General features: G+C 40.0%; 1 protein-coding gene across 2 annotated transcripts in view; it reads right to left on the bottom strand.

The window, feature by feature from the left end:
• Positions 1-15,721, bottom strand: part of LOC131688445 (heat shock 70 kDa protein 4) — a 35,276-nt gene that overhangs the window by 4,661 nt on the left and 14,894 nt on the right. Inside the window, exons 2-4 of one of the 2 annotated variants that reach the window (XM_058972692.1) lie at positions 10,088-10,759; positions 9,194-10,019; positions 8,759-8,863 (exon numbers count right to left, since the gene is read on the bottom strand). In XM_058972692.1, coding sequence (XP_058828675.1) covers positions 8,759-8,863; positions 9,194-10,019; positions 10,088-10,759 — 1,603 coding nt within the window. The remainder of the gene's footprint in view (positions 1-8,758; positions 8,864-9,193; positions 10,020-10,087; positions 10,760-15,721) is intronic. The other variant, XM_058972693.1, reaches the window with a different exon arrangement.

The raw sequence follows: 15,721 nt of genomic DNA, 5'->3' as shown, positions 1-15,721 counted from the left end.
TTATCCTTATTATCCTTCTTTATATCATGAGCTATTCTTTAAAATTATAAACCGTTCGATCCGAACAACAGTTTACCTTATCATTTCTTGGTACCGCCAAGCCTTTCAAACAATTATTTGTTCAACGAATTTACATACATTGAAACAGCGGTTATTACACAGCTCCAGCTCTTGGACACAGTGCAATGCGGATTTGCCGCGTAACCGAGACCAAGGATTATTCAAAGCTAAAATTGGTTTAAGTCCGATAGAGCGACAGCGGTGGCGGACAGCACGAGACTTGAAGCGATGTGGCGTAGCCACATTAGGCGTGAATGTTATTTATTGATTTGTAAAGGATAATAAATTAATTAATTTCGGACCTTCGGCAGCAGCACGACTCAAAATTATGCCGAATAACCTTATCCCTCGCACAGTCTAAAATGGTACCCGTTTCCCTATAGATACTGATCTACAGTATGATCATTTCTCAAAATTATGCCAAACGTCCACTATGCCAAATGACCCTCAATTTACGCAAAATTGGAAATTATGCCAAATGACCGTTATCCTGGAGATAAAATAAATTATGCCAAATGTCCGTTATGCCAAATGATCTTCAGTCTGATTAATTCTCAAAATTATATTAAATGACCATTATGCCAAATGTCTCTTATGCTAAATGACCTTAGGGTAAGGTGGGGCAAATCCGACCGTTGGGTAAACCCGACCCCCCTCTGTTACCGAAAATCAGAAGCACTACGCAAAGTAATATCAATGTTGTCGTGTAGAGCATCAAAAATAATCATAATGGTGGTATGACAGCATTTTATTAGTCTACATTAAGATGCTCATAGGACAAAAAGTGTGTTTTTACAATTTTTGATTTGACTTTTGTGCATCATTGACTACAGGATATTTCTGATTCTTAAAGTGATTACATAATAAATGTAAGTGGATTTAAAATCTTTGATTTAAGTCCTACAAAGTGCGTAGATGAATTTAGTTCAACCTTTTTCATATATTTTTTAATTGCATCGTAATGAAAAAATGACGCGGTGGGGCAAATCCGACCTCAAAATATTGGGGTAAATCCGACCGCTTTTTCGCCAAGAAAATTTCTATTTATCAAATTGAAATATATTTTTATTGCTATTATTTATTATTTTTATGCAAAATGGTTCATAATAACAAACGAAAGACACAAAAACGTGATGATTATAGTATTCGTCATTCAATTGCTCCGATGCAAATGGGAATATCATTACGTGCTACTGCTCGTGATTTTAGCATTCTAAGATTAATATTGAACTCCATTTTCTTCATGTTACAATTCAATAACACAACATTCATTTATCTATCATTGAAAAACCATAAAATTTGAGTAATATCCGCACTAAATCAACCAAAACATAGGGGGTCGGGTTTACCCCACCATTTTTGAAAACAGCAAAAATGAACATTTTTGTAAAACGCTCGTACCTTGAGATATTCCGTAGATCTAAATAAAATGCTATATACAGAAAGTTGCCCAGGAGTCTACCCTTTAATTTGGTATATAAAACGACTTGATCCGATGTAAAATGTGCATTTTACAGCCAAAACCATTTACTAGGTCGGATTTGCCCCACCTTACCCTATGCTAAAAGACCCTGAAAAAACGGATGACGTCTATATTGAGCTAAAGGCCAAGTTAATGAAAAAAAATAACGCCTTACTAGAAAGGCCTGTTTCTACTCCAGTCCTGAAAACAAATTGTTAATAGCAACATTGTTATAGCTCCAACGCCATCGCTTTGGGTATAACTATCCCGCTTTCATCCCAGTGTTAGCAAGGAGACGGTCGAAAAAATTATCAAAGAAGCACTAAATTGCAACGATGATAAAGCTTTCCCGCTGGTGAAAAAAGGAATTGTCGTTAGTACTTTGAACTTCCTTTTTCATTTCCTTCAAAGTCGAAGTTCATTCAAAATAACGCGCAACAGCTGTTAATCCTGTATAGTGTTCAGGGAATTTGAAGACAGCCGTACCCAGAACATATGGTCCCCCCGACTGATTTTCGTCCACATTCAGAAGAGTAGCATGAAATTTGCTGATTTAACCCGGCTAATCTAAAATACCGTCGATAACTCGGCAACGATTGGTAATGCCATTATACCTACATCACCATTGTAAAGGAGTGACCATGCTGAATGCATACTGAAACGCAACGCATTTGGCATTATGGTACTGCCGCTATACGCATAACTGTCCCATGTACTATGGGATTCCCTATACACATGGGACAATTATGCGTATAGCGACAAGGTAGCCCTCGATCTCTCCACCACAGTCTAGCAATTGCAGCCAGCGATCATCAGTCGTCCCGGTCCTGTGTGTGGAAGGGGTGAATGGGTTTTCCAACCCATAACAAATGGCAAGTATACATCTGTTCCGAACACTTCAAGGGCGGATGCATTCTTCTAATAATTCGTCTTTGATCTGACATCTAGTGACCAGATATCAATCATTTCTTTCGTCGACGAAGATCGTTGTATTTTGGGCGCGACACAGTGTATTCGGAATGTCTCGAATCCCACACTACAGTCGATTGAACGACCATCAGCTGTTTCGATACTGTTCGTGTTCCCCATTTTCTTACATTGCTAACACTACATTTCCTACGACCAACACAGTTTTATGGCTAAACGATCGACAACGACTAATCTGCTCTCGATTACAATATATGCACTTGCTGGGTTCGTCACATCCGGCATTCCACAAGGAAGCCATCTCGATCCAGTAATATTCCTCTTCTATTTTAATGACGTCAACATCAAATTACAAGGACCCCACCTTTCTTTTGCTGACACTTCTTGGCAAATACGGGAGAAAACTGATGCCGAGTTTCTTCGGAGTGAACTGGAGAGATTTAATACGTGGTGTGATCTAAACAGAATGGTTTTAAGCCAGAGTATATGCTCAATCATTACGTTCACGAGGAAACGCCATCCGCTTCAGTTTGACTACCATTTCATCGACTTGAGTATTCAAAAACACTTTCAAGTCAAGGCAAGGCAGTGTCATCATAGATTCAGCATTAGCATTCAAACATTCATGGATAAGGAATCAAGACAGCTGGGATTCATCTTGCGAATAGTGTTTAAAGTCGCTTTATTGCACGTTGGTTCGCGTAACACTAGAATATTGTTGTTGTTTGGAATTCTTACTACCATAACGGGGTTGACAGAATCGGAGGCTTTCCAACGCCGGTTCATGCGCTTTGCACACCGACATCTTCCTTGACGAAAATGGTTTCAGCTGGCGAACTACGAAAATCGTTGTCAATTAATACAGCTCGACACTCTAGGAATCTCGAGCCCTGTTCGTCTCGGACTGTCTGCCAGGGCGGATTGCTCTACAATCTTCGGACGACTGATTCTTTAAGGTCGCATTTGCACTTTACATATTAACTCTCTCCTGCGATTACTTTTCAGGAAAGTCAACTATGGTCGTCAGAGCACTGTTACCGGACTTTAGCGTATATTGAACAGCGTAGCAACGGTAGGTGACTTCCACTTAACGAGGAATTCGATAACAGCTAAAATATTGTATATCCTTAAATGCAACTAGTTTAAGGAACTACCACTATGGCCAAGTGGTCTGTTGGTGTAGATAGAACAAATAAACAAACTCAACTTTCTTAAACCGAATAGACGTGTAAACAAGCTGAGTATTCTACTCGAACCGAACACACCGATCTAAGGAGGCAAATTAGCATTTAAAAAACCGAAATAACAAGAAGAACAGAAATCATCAGCTAGTAGCTTTAGGAGTTCACACAAAGTCTGTAACTGGATTTATGATGTAACTGGTGCCAATAAAGCACTAGTTCAGTCTACTTTCTACTTCTGCCCAAGTCAGACGTACAATCGAACCAAGTGAACAACAACTAGCAACCTCTCGATCTAGTGTGCATTGTCTCGAGAACAAAGGAAACTTTTAATTTATTCTTGCCATCATGAGTAAAGTTGACGAAAAATCTCTGCTCCGACCCAACACAGCGGTCGTTGACTTTAAAATCTGTTCAATAAGATTGAGTTTTCGTGAAGCTGCTACCTGCTGAAGATAAAGATGCAGCTAAAGCTCAAGGAGGTTATGTATCTACAGTATCATCATCTTCGCAATGTAGTGCTCATATCATTCAACACGTTAGCACAAGCCGAACGTTTCGTTTTGCAGAATAACTTGAAGCACGTGGCTGAAAGTGATAAAGTTGGAATTAAGATTCCCGTTTATATAGAAAAAGACTATGTAGATGTAAAGTTACATGACGTACCCCTCCTGATCTAATCGCAAAATACATGTCGCAATACGGAGTAGTAGAATCCGTTACACGTGATACATGGAGAAATTTCTTCCCGGGTACACCTAACGGTGTTCTTGTGGTGAGGATGCGGATCGAAAGACCTATCCCCTCCCACTTGACTATAAAACTCAAAACCCACGAAGCTACTATTAATCAAACTACGTTATGCACCCATGAGGGGAAAAACTGTAATCAGACAGCGCACCACGGACAACCTTGCGCGGAAGATACAGAGGAGAATGCATCTCTACCGATTGCCAAAGCATCCACGGCAAACCAACCCAAAAAGAATTTTCAATACCAATACCTGAACCACAAACGGTTGCCAAATTTGTGGCAGCTGTTCAGTCCATATTGACAACTGCCAAAGCAGCATCCAGCACCCCTGAAACAACTGTAAGTAACATCGGTGATGAAGATAATAAGAATGACGACGGATTTACATTGGTCACCCGTAAGTGCAAGAAGCAGGAAAGAACATCTGGTCGCGAGCACCAAGGCACTTTTAACGATGATGACCTTGATTTGGAGGACAGGAGAGAATTAAACGGTCTCCATGACGCAGTAGGCGAGCCGCGAAAGAAGGTCTCCGCTCGCAATAAAAAGTTGCGCGCACGAGATCCAACGGACAAACAATAATATTTGTTTCTATTTTTATTTTTTACATATTGTGAACACATAAAAGATCCACGGCTCCGTAAGCTATCGCTATGAGCCGTGTCAAATGAACTAAATAAAAAAAGCACTAGTTTGTAGCTTCGCACATAAAATCAAAAGACGCCCAGACCCCAAGTGAATTGATCAATTTACGTCTGAGTAGAAATACGCATATAACAATAGAATATGAAGTCCTAGCCAATGACAATGAGTCGCTCTAGTCGAAGACAAGCCCAGTACCAACCCTCACCATTAACTGTTAGGAAAATGCCAATTTAACCCTACGAAAGTCGCTCTAGAGCTCTACAGTGCATAAACTTGTGAAATTATGGCGAAATCACCTAAGAACTGCACTGCCTATAATCGCAAGTCAGTCCCATGTAGATAGGAATTCCCATACAACATGGGACTGATTTGCGATTATGGACAGTGCAGGCGGTCGTCTAAATCTAGGCTCTCGTAAATCGAGTTTTATGCTCATTGTAGCAAAATTCGTAAATTTCGTAAAAATGGCTGCCATTGTGTAGCCAATATTTTGAATTTTCAAATTCTGTTATCAGAATCGTAATCAGCGACCTCATTAACCACATAATCTATTTTTATGCTAGTTGAGAAGTTATCCCTGTCTCTCAGCATCTTTTATTGACAAACATAATAATAAACTTCATTTTTGCATATCTTGATAAATTATTTTCGATAAAACTGACCTACGAAAAATTCTACAAAAAATCTATTATTTAGTTCAATGTTTGAGATACTTACACAAAAAAGTTTTAAACCTCTAGAACTCTTGGTTCAGACACAATTGAATTTATTGTAAAAAAACGAGATTTTTGAGTTTTAACTGTTTATAACTAATAAGTAATTAACAAATTCACGTAGTTTTTTGTGCTAGTGGTACTCCTTACATCCCTAAGAGTTGATTAAAAGCAAGAATTCGTATTTCGATGTAGGTAGGACGTATACGTTCCACTGCGTCGCAAAGGGTTTATTTGCTTTCAGCACCAGTTGTCACATCTTATTAGTAGAGATATACATGTTGACTACCTCTATGAATGCTTAAACTGTCTGATAAACAATTCCTTCTTAAAGCTGTATAATGCATATGATTAGCTCAAATGATTAAATTGAACTTTTTAGATCCTAATTTAGATTGTAGTCAGCATCTTTCCGAAAAAGTTTAAAGATCTCTTTTTCTTGTAGGGGAAACTTTGGTACTGCGACCACTATTCAGGTTGTTTTGTGGCTAACCCCCTCTAATTACAAATTAATGCCCGAATTAAATATAGTTGGAAGCGAGTTACGTCTTTTACTTGAATGTAATTTATTGACAAATATGCAAATTGAATTGCAAATTAAAGGATTATTTTTCCACTAGTTTTTATCCATCTTGTTTATCAAAGTTATGATATATTTGTTCCGATGCAAGACAAAAGTAACACTTGCACACGAACTTCAGGTTTACTGATAATTTAATAAGATTTCATTGCATTACCTTTTTCATCCTAATACTAGGGTAAAGGGCTTAATTTCACCGTATTAAGAAGAGTGCCTCACTATTTAACTAATAAGAAGGCCTACAATCGATGGAATGCGTATAAATTGGCATCAATAGCTTTGTTTTGTTGTTAAGAACCAATATAATAATACAAATTCACTGAAAACGATGAAATCGCGAGAAACATATGATTACGGCTTAATCAAAATCAAATTACGGCAACTGTCAAAATACTCTTTGAAAAAAAATTCCGAACAAACCGTTACTGGATAAACACAGTCCGTAGCAGTTAATGAAAGAGAAAACTTTTCTCTTTTGTTTACTAACAATATTTGTGATTGCCGAGTAACGGTTTGTCCGGAATTTCCTTTTAAAGAGAATTTTGACAGTTGGCTTTTAAGCCGTATTCATATGTTTGTCGAGAAAGGTTCGAGTTTGAGCGCAACGAAAGCTCGAATCGAGTGTCCCAATTATCGCCCTACCATTTGACCCAATGCGTTGAACAAAGATGGCCAACACTGATCTATCCAACGACTCCAAATCGTAATAGCAATAACAGAAATATGACGAAAAAAGGGCCCATTACCCTATATCTGGATTTCAGCTCTGAAAGTGTTGGACATATTTCCAAATTAGAATTTGAAAAGCCTGCTAAAAACACCTAATTTTTCAAACCGAACAGCTTTTTTAGAATTAACCATTATAAAACTTAAGGATTGATATTGTATCCAATGAAAAAAAATCCTATCACACAATTTTTGCTTTATATCCACCAAGGATGCCTAAGGCGAATGATTTTTAGGGGTTAAAGCCCGATAAACAAAGGCATGATAAAATGCAAATATAAATGCCATCAACTTTTAAGGCTCAAGTTACCTCAAGGCTTGGTAGTATGCGTAAGAAAAATTGTGTTCAGCTTTGCCACCAGATTATCCATTTAAACCTTTTCAAAACTCTAAAAGAAGAATATCAGTCGATTTATTAGATCGTCACGATTCAATTCATGCAAAATACCTGCTGGAAAAACCATCGGCTTAGCTGGATGGTGCTTTTGAAAAAGTGGCTGTGACTTTTTATCACACTACCACACCGAGCTGGGGTACGCAACACAACTGCGCAATGAAAAAACCACAGCCACTTTTTCAAAAGCACCATTTAGCTAAGTCGATAGTTTTTCCAGCAGGTATTTTGCATGAATTGAATCGTGATGATTTAATAAATCGACTGATATTCTTCTTTTAGAGTTTTAAAAAGGTTTAAATGGATAATCCGGTGGCAAAGCTGAACACAAATTTTCCTACGCACACTACCAAGCATTCAATTCTAACACATGCTTAAAAAAGGTAACTTGAACCTTAAACTACCATTGATAGTTCTGTATAGAAAGTTTTATATATAATTTTTTATAGAAGGTTTTATAATTCTTGTTCTTTACGTGTTAAAAAATAGTTTCCTTCTATTAATAGGGGAACTACTGGGCTAGGTTGGCTACTGTGGTCCACCTGTCCAAACTGTGAATGTCCTCAACTTAACTGCCTATAAGCGCAAGTCAGTCCCTTGTGGATAGGGAATCCCATAAAACATGGGACTGACTTACGATTAAAAGTAGTTTAGTACTCATTGAATAAGCAATTTATCAATAACAGTAAGGGAATGTGAGCAAACCTCTATAAAACAAATTGTTAATTAAAATTAGAAGTGCAGGGTAACACCATTAATAAATGTGTTAATATATAACAAAAACTTACTAAAAGAAAGTGAACACATACTTCAAAAGAAAAACTCGTAAAAATTGATACACAATTTTCCTAATTCTCACTAAACGGGGAGTTGGAGGGCTTTTTTACAAGTCGAACACTGAACGGTGGTTTGCCTCTTTGGGTTATCTATCCTCAAACCGCCTGAACAAAATTTACATCAAACTTTAACATTAACTTTAAAGCACAATTTCCGACAAGAAAAAGACGAGCTACAAGGAACTAGAAGGGAACATCCTTTATCAGCTAGACTGAGGAAGCTGGCGGAAAGTGCTGCTACCACAAAAACCGGTCCTAGAGTTAGTTAACTAATCTCAATTAAACAGTCTAGAAGAGTTGACCATCGAAAAGTAAACAGATCACAAATAGCCAATAGAACAAAGTAGGATAGTAAGTACAAGTATTTGGAGTATAGAACATAAAAAAAGGAAAATTGTGTAGGATACATCAGTTGCTAGCTTGTCTCTCTCTATTTCTTTATCTCGATAGTTTTAATTTGGTATGTTTAGGTTAGACGTACCGAAGAGGTAAACCATCTGCTGACCTTTTGCGTCCAACTCCCGCCACCTGCACTGTTATCGGTGTCTGATTTAGTATCTTTTCTAGTTTGCTCATCATCGCTTCCCTAGAAGAAGGTGTGGAGAAGGAATAGAGAACAGAGAATCAGCAGGAAGCTCTACTTGAACTCTAGTTTCAGTGGCGAAGGCAATTTCGAAATCTGTGGGTTGGTTTAATTTCTTGCACAAATATCACAAACAAAAAATAACAAACAGTATAGAAGGGGGAAGGAAGAGTTTCATAGGGCGGTGTTGGTTAGCGCGCTTGATCTTAAACAGATGGCTGTTTCAGTATGATGCTACTGTCTGAGCGGTTCTATCGACATGTTTTTTGTTAGAACAAGAGAACTTGAAACACCAACGATAAACAAACAATGAAGCAAACAGTTGATAGTTACCTCTTGCATATCCATTGGTTCTCCAGTTTTCGAAGGCTCCTCTCCCGGTGGCGAATTGGGTTGCTGTTCGTCACCGTTGGCAGTAGCCGGAGGCGTAGCAGGCTCTTCACTTTCGCGTTTTTCAACCATGCTGGCGCTAGAAACTAAAATTATCCCGTTCTGGTTGATGCGAACTTTGATTTTCACTTCCTGTGGATCACCGTTCGCGTTCGGTTTTATGTCCTTAATGTGGAACGAGCCGATGAATGGATCGGGATATGGAACACTATTCGGTTCGTAATGAACGTTAATCGTAAGCGGTTCCCGCCTATGAACGGTCAACAGTCGAGAGAATGGAGTGGCATGGTACTGCTCGAAAACTTTCATCTCATTGCGCTGGGTTCCATCATCCCAGGAGATTAGTACGGGGTACGCCTGAACGTCACTGCAGCTGAACTCACGAACACGTACCGCCGGTGATAGGATAGCGCACTGCAGGGCAGCACCGCGCGAGACCGCTTCATCCTGGTTCAGCGTAGTGCTAGCTTGTTTGCCGAAAATTTGCTCGATCAAATGCTTGATTGCCGGGATACGGGTGCTGCCACCGACAATCTCGACGGAATGTATATCCTCCAGGGTAAGGTTGGAGTCTTTAAGCAACTTTTTCATTGTGGCTTCGATACGCTGGAGTACCCCGGCGCACAGTTCCTCCATAATAGATCGCTGAATCGTTGAGTGGACGTCGATCTCATTCATGAAGCACTCAATGTTCAACGGCAACTTGGTGCTATTGGCCGACATCTGTTTTTTCAACTTCTCCACCTCGGTTAATAGACGGAGGAAAGCTCTGTTTTGGGAGAAAAAAAAAACAAAATTAAAGCCTATTTATTAGAGCAAACACAATCAATACCATACCTCTTGTTTGTCCTGGGATCAATTTTGTACTTCGTCTGGAACTCGTTTGTGAAGTAATCGGCTAGCGCGTAATCGAAATCTCGACCACCGACCTGATCGGAACAGCAAGCCAACATCTTTAGTTTTCCCTTATGGAAAGCGCAGGCCGAAACTTGTAGGGCCGAGTGTCCAAAATCGACAAAGATTACGTTGCGAGGTTTCTCCTCCGGTGCCGGTAAGTCCTGCTTGTAGAAACCGTAGCTCAGTGCTGTGGCTGTGGTTTCGCTCATCATTCGGAGTACATTGATTCCGCAGATACCGGCCGCATCGAGCAGAGCCTGCCGCTCGGCGTTGGTGAAGAACGATGGTACCGTGATAACGCAATCATTAATCTGTGTCTTGAGTTCCTTGAACGCATCCTCTCTCAGTTTAGTGAAAAGCATGGCCGTTATCTGTTCCGGGCTGAACACGTGCTCCTCGTCCTGATACTGGACTCGTATACCGACACCACCATCAGGTCGGGCTTCCACTCTGTACGGTATTTTTCGCAACTCGTTTTGCACGTGTGGATCGTTGTACTTGCGGCCCAGTAACCGCTTGAAGCCGCCGATTGTGTTGCTCATGTTAGTCACCTGCTGGTTCTTGGCGGCCACGCCAAGCACACGATTTCGGCCGGCGAATGCAACGCATGATCTGTGTAAAAATAGCACACCCGAACCGGAGTGGGAAGTGCGGTGGATGGATGGGGGGAGAGAACCAAGAAAGAAATATTAGTTAGACAAGTTGTTTTTAGCCGATGATGAAACCGTGTGTGCGCGCGCGGTGTGTGTTTACGTTTATGGAAACCGAGTCATGAAACCGAAGTGGGGTTGAGTATGCCGTTGCTGAGTGGTTCAGTGTGTGTGTGTGTGTCAAATCAATCATTATTGGTGCAGATCCATTTTTCGGTGGGTCTTTAAAATGTGCGGTTTTTAAAGTTTAAATGGAATAATAGGAATGTTTGCGGGAAATACGGATAAGTGCCAATCCCAAACAAATGTTCTCCGGTATAGGTAAATGTCGTTTAAATATATCCATGTTGCCAGTAGAAGCAATAATGTAACCAACAGATGCGAAGGGGTATTAGCGCGAGCAGACAGGTATTATTGCTGCGCTGATCGCTCAATACCATAAAAGTAGTTGATTTTTGTTCAGGGTAGTGCGGCTGGGTTGGCAGACGAGAATGTCTATACAAGCCACCCGTCAATTGCAGCGCTTGTTTCAATAGATACTTCGGTGTGTCGTATGTTTCACACCTGATTGAAACGAGTTTGACTAATTTAGCCATCGATTTTGATTACCATTTAATTTTCGCACTATTTGAGTTTTGGAAGACGAATTCAACAATATTATTAGCAACACCTGACTATACCATACCAAACAAACTGACGTAGCGGAACCGATTCTGAATCACAAAGTAGAAACCACAGCTCGACTAGATTTGCTACATATGCATGTGCTCTCTCCAGTTTGTGCTATTTCAAAATAGTTCTGCGACGGTGTTGAAACAAAATTGGAGCAAACCCGACCAAAATAAACCACTCATATGACGGTAACGGTGTGTCATTACCTTGCGACCGTAACCGTAAACAGCACACGTCGACCGTTCTCACCAGCATCGTTTTCGCACCTTCTCGGTGACAGTGTGCGAGATTGGAAACCAGAAAAAGTAAGAGACGTAAGTAAAAGCAGCTTTAACCAAACTAGTCATCCGGTGAGGAGTGGAAAGGGACTACGATGTACTTATAAGGGAGGTAAAGTTATATTTTATAGTGTAAAGATGCTGCTACGCGACAGCCCAGCTGATTTATTCGTACGCTTGAACAAAGGAGTAGTCAACAACGGAATCGAATTTAGTTGCAATATTTCAACGCCCACACACCTGAAGCAAGGATTTAATCGATCTCCACAGCTGAATTACTGGAAAAGGTAGGGTTGTTTACATGTTTGGAGCATGCAACTTAAATTTGATAATGGTTACACGCTAAAGGGTTAAACAGAATGCTCCATCACTGACGCAACGTCCGATCTAATTAGAAAAGTATTAAGGTTATCATGAAAACAACCTCTCGCTTTCTACAAACATCCCTCTCTAGCTTTGCCGTTTAATGGTGTCCGAAGTCGAAAGTGTCAGTGTCGAGATATTATGCTAAGATAAAATAAATTGTGAGTCGTGTTTCTGCTGCTCCCTACCTGTAGTATATTTTTCGATAATACAAAATGCAGATATTTACATTAAAGGTTCAACTATTTTTTCAAATCGAACCAGGACGGTGACGGACTGTTTGCCCCTAATAATCATTAGTCAGATTCTTACCTGTCAATAGGTTCTTGGCCCTGCAATTGTCCTGTGCATTAGTAATCAGCGGCTAAGTCTGTCGAAACAGCGGGTCCAGCTTCGAAATGGAATGAGTATCAAGGTTTGGCTTTGCCTACATGAACGACAATGGATCCTAATCCAAGTCAACAATTAAGGAAGCGTTTCTACAGCGATTGATACACGTCTTTGAGACTACGATGTGTAACAAAGTCCTTGAAGCGTTGAATGATCAAAGAAAATGTGTTTATGATATGATAACGAAAAGTTTTCGTTATGCGTGAATCAGCACACTAATGCAAAATTCTGTCGAAGCACAGTGTAACATCTAACAACACTTCTTACCACACCGTACACATTTAGGGTTATTTTCTCCGTTGAGTATTTTTACAGATTCGTCTTATGCAAGTATTCTATCAATTCCAGTCCTTCGGAATTGATATCTGAGTTTTCCTAAACGATGTAAGGAGTTTTTTTTGTATAACGCTAATTATGAGTCATGTTTGCCAAATGAATTTTGACAGTTGGCTTATACGTCATAATCATATATTTGTCGAGACTTGTACATAACACAGTTCCTGTCATGTTATCCCTGTTCTCCGCGTAAATTCAACCCTGTTTCTGCTTGATCGTCGAGACAATCCTCGCCATTCTCACATCACTTGATTCCCTTCGTTGATAATATTCAATATCCCCAACGAGGGTAATGCTGATACAGATCATTTCGGCTCTCAAATCTTCTAGATTTTAGTTGAGCTTCAGACGCCGCTTACTGCTACCCGGAGCGCGGCCACAGGCCAGAGAACGATTGCGGAAGCTATACATGAAGATGCGGACGAAGTTTGATTGCTGTACCACGATAACGAAAGCTACATCACGGCACACTTTAAATAACTTCCTGGCCAGGGAAATATTATACGACGATTGAAAGAGGCAAGGTGGCAGAGATTTTCAAAAACATTATTGTCAAAGAAATATCTCGTGTAGCAGGCCATCTGTTTCTGTGGCTTGAAGAGCTACATCGTAACCGGGACCATCAAATTTATGACCTGGAAAACGTCTATTGTCTTTCCTCAAGCAATTGTTCCGTTTGGCCGGATTTAGCATCTTGTCATTACGGAAAAAGGTCAGGGTGGCATGCCACGTGGTGATCAAGGACATGAACCCTCCCAAAATATCTCCTGAGTTCGTCAAGACTCAAGAAAACTCGAAAGACAGTTACCAGCAAAATGCAATTCACGGCAAACTGGTGTTCTGCGACGAGGAAAGTGATCACGGAGGCTGTGCAAAACTTGATGAAACTTTACTTTGTTTTGTACGAATTAAAAAAAATATTAATAAAATGTTTGACCGAATTTTTGATTGTAACACTTTAAACTTCGCTCAGGGAAACATTCAATTTCCATCGAAAAAAGTGTCATCCACGAAAGGGTCCTGCCTAGAAAATAGCTGCTCCTTCAAGAAGAACGAGAATCCCGAAGTAAACTTTCTATTCTTCAGATCTTTTCCCCTGCCAGCATCTACAAAGCCGACAAGATCTGTTGCATCTCCAGTTAATGCCCGCTTCAAAAACTCTCTATCTAGTAGGTAGCGCACCATCTTATTCGCTGCTATTCAATCTAATTGCGTAATATTCCTTAATATTCTTCCCAGGATGCTTATTGATATATCTAGTCGAGCATGTGCCGATATGTGCAGCAACACCTACATTCAATTAACAAAGAATTTAAAAGATTACTTAGAATCAGTACTCAAACTAGACCGAGGGGTTGAAGAAGAAAGTATAGAGAACGGTCGATTAGGATCATAAGAGCACGTTCAGAGTTTCTCGATGACTTAACTTTTTGTCTTCTACCGCAGAAGTCGGCTATTTTTGCATATTTACCACATGCTAATCAACTGAGTCTACGGCATGCCTGGATAAATCTAAATGAATAAGTACCTTGTGATATCGGAGCTATACATCGATAGTCCTTCCAACTTTTCGTTACACTCCAAGAGCTCTTCATCCATCGGCGTTTTTCGCATGTTCGGCCTTCGATAACCAAAATCAAGCTGCCAACATTTTGAGATTTGTCTTAGCCGACGTATATCTTCCTACTTCATTAATTAATTATCTCCATGCGCAAAAAATACTTCAGTGCACCTGTTATATGCACATTCCAGGACAGTACCGTCAAGCTAAACTAGTAAATAGGCGATTTTTCATCGAACGTGTTTGTATGTATATAAACATGCTTCAGCCAAACTTGGTCAGAATCCCAGGTCACGTCATCTTCCCAACTTCGATGATATGTCGTTTTAACGTCAAGGTATATCAATTTTCTACGTGCAATTATCAAATAACTGATGAATGAAATCAGATATGTATGGTAACTAGCGCCAACATATCTCCATAGTCATATTTCACTTGGTATACCCACTTGCTTCCAGTGACCGTTCTTCCAAGACGCAATTCGGTTAACTTTCTTGGCGAATTCCTTTCTTTTCGAACATTTTTCGGTTCCTCCATCGTTAAGCAAGCATGAACCTTCTTATTCAACCGCTTTGGCAGTATACACTTTGTCGATCTTGCCGAGCATCGGAAGAAATTTTTCAACAGCTATTCGTTAGATATTTTTTTCCCAAAAAATCGCATCATAATTAATTTTCGCTTCCTCGGGTCGCAATGTTACATTGTTTTTTTTTTTCTATTGCTAAGCGCGATGCTCCTAGATCAGCAGGTTTCGTAACAATCTACTGCATCAACACCTGCGAATTAATTTACAGTTCCATAAATTTCGTGTCTCGACTAATCAAAATGGGATCGGTCTCTGTCCTCGGAATAGCCGTTATGTCCAATGCTCGTCACTTTCCATCTGGTACGTGGACCCAGTCGTCCGATTCAGAAACTCACATGCGATTTTATTTAGGCTCTTGTTTAGCAGACTAATAGGATTGCAAGCTACGGCTAAGCGGATCTCTGTCCCGCGATTCAACTTTTGCAAATTCGGATGAAGCGGCGACTGCCTGCCAAGTAAACATTGGTCCTCAGGAGGACAACATTTTGCACACGATTGTCTCAAAGAGTATTCTTATGTACCATCTTCTATTTTGTCTACTCTTATAAAATGTTCTCCTGCTAGCGTGATTGAGTTTTCGTGGCTTGCACTAAACAAACTTTGAATTGAAACCGTTTCTGTCTTGTTTCTAATCTCCTGTTTGTCTTCTAGGTCCGAAGCGGATCAATCGATTATTGTTATATGATAAAAGATGCTAACAGTATTGTCCTTTACCTTACTGAAGAAATCAGGTCGACC

Source organism: Topomyia yanbarensis, chromosome 3 (genome assembly GCF_030247195.1).
Source record: "Topomyia yanbarensis strain Yona2022 chromosome 3, ASM3024719v1, whole genome shotgun sequence".
In the NCBI taxonomy this organism is placed as follows: domain Eukaryota; kingdom Metazoa; phylum Arthropoda; class Insecta; order Diptera; family Culicidae; genus Topomyia; species Topomyia yanbarensis.
Note: the sequence above shows the minus strand (reverse complement) of the source record. Positions and strands in the feature narration are given on the sequence as shown.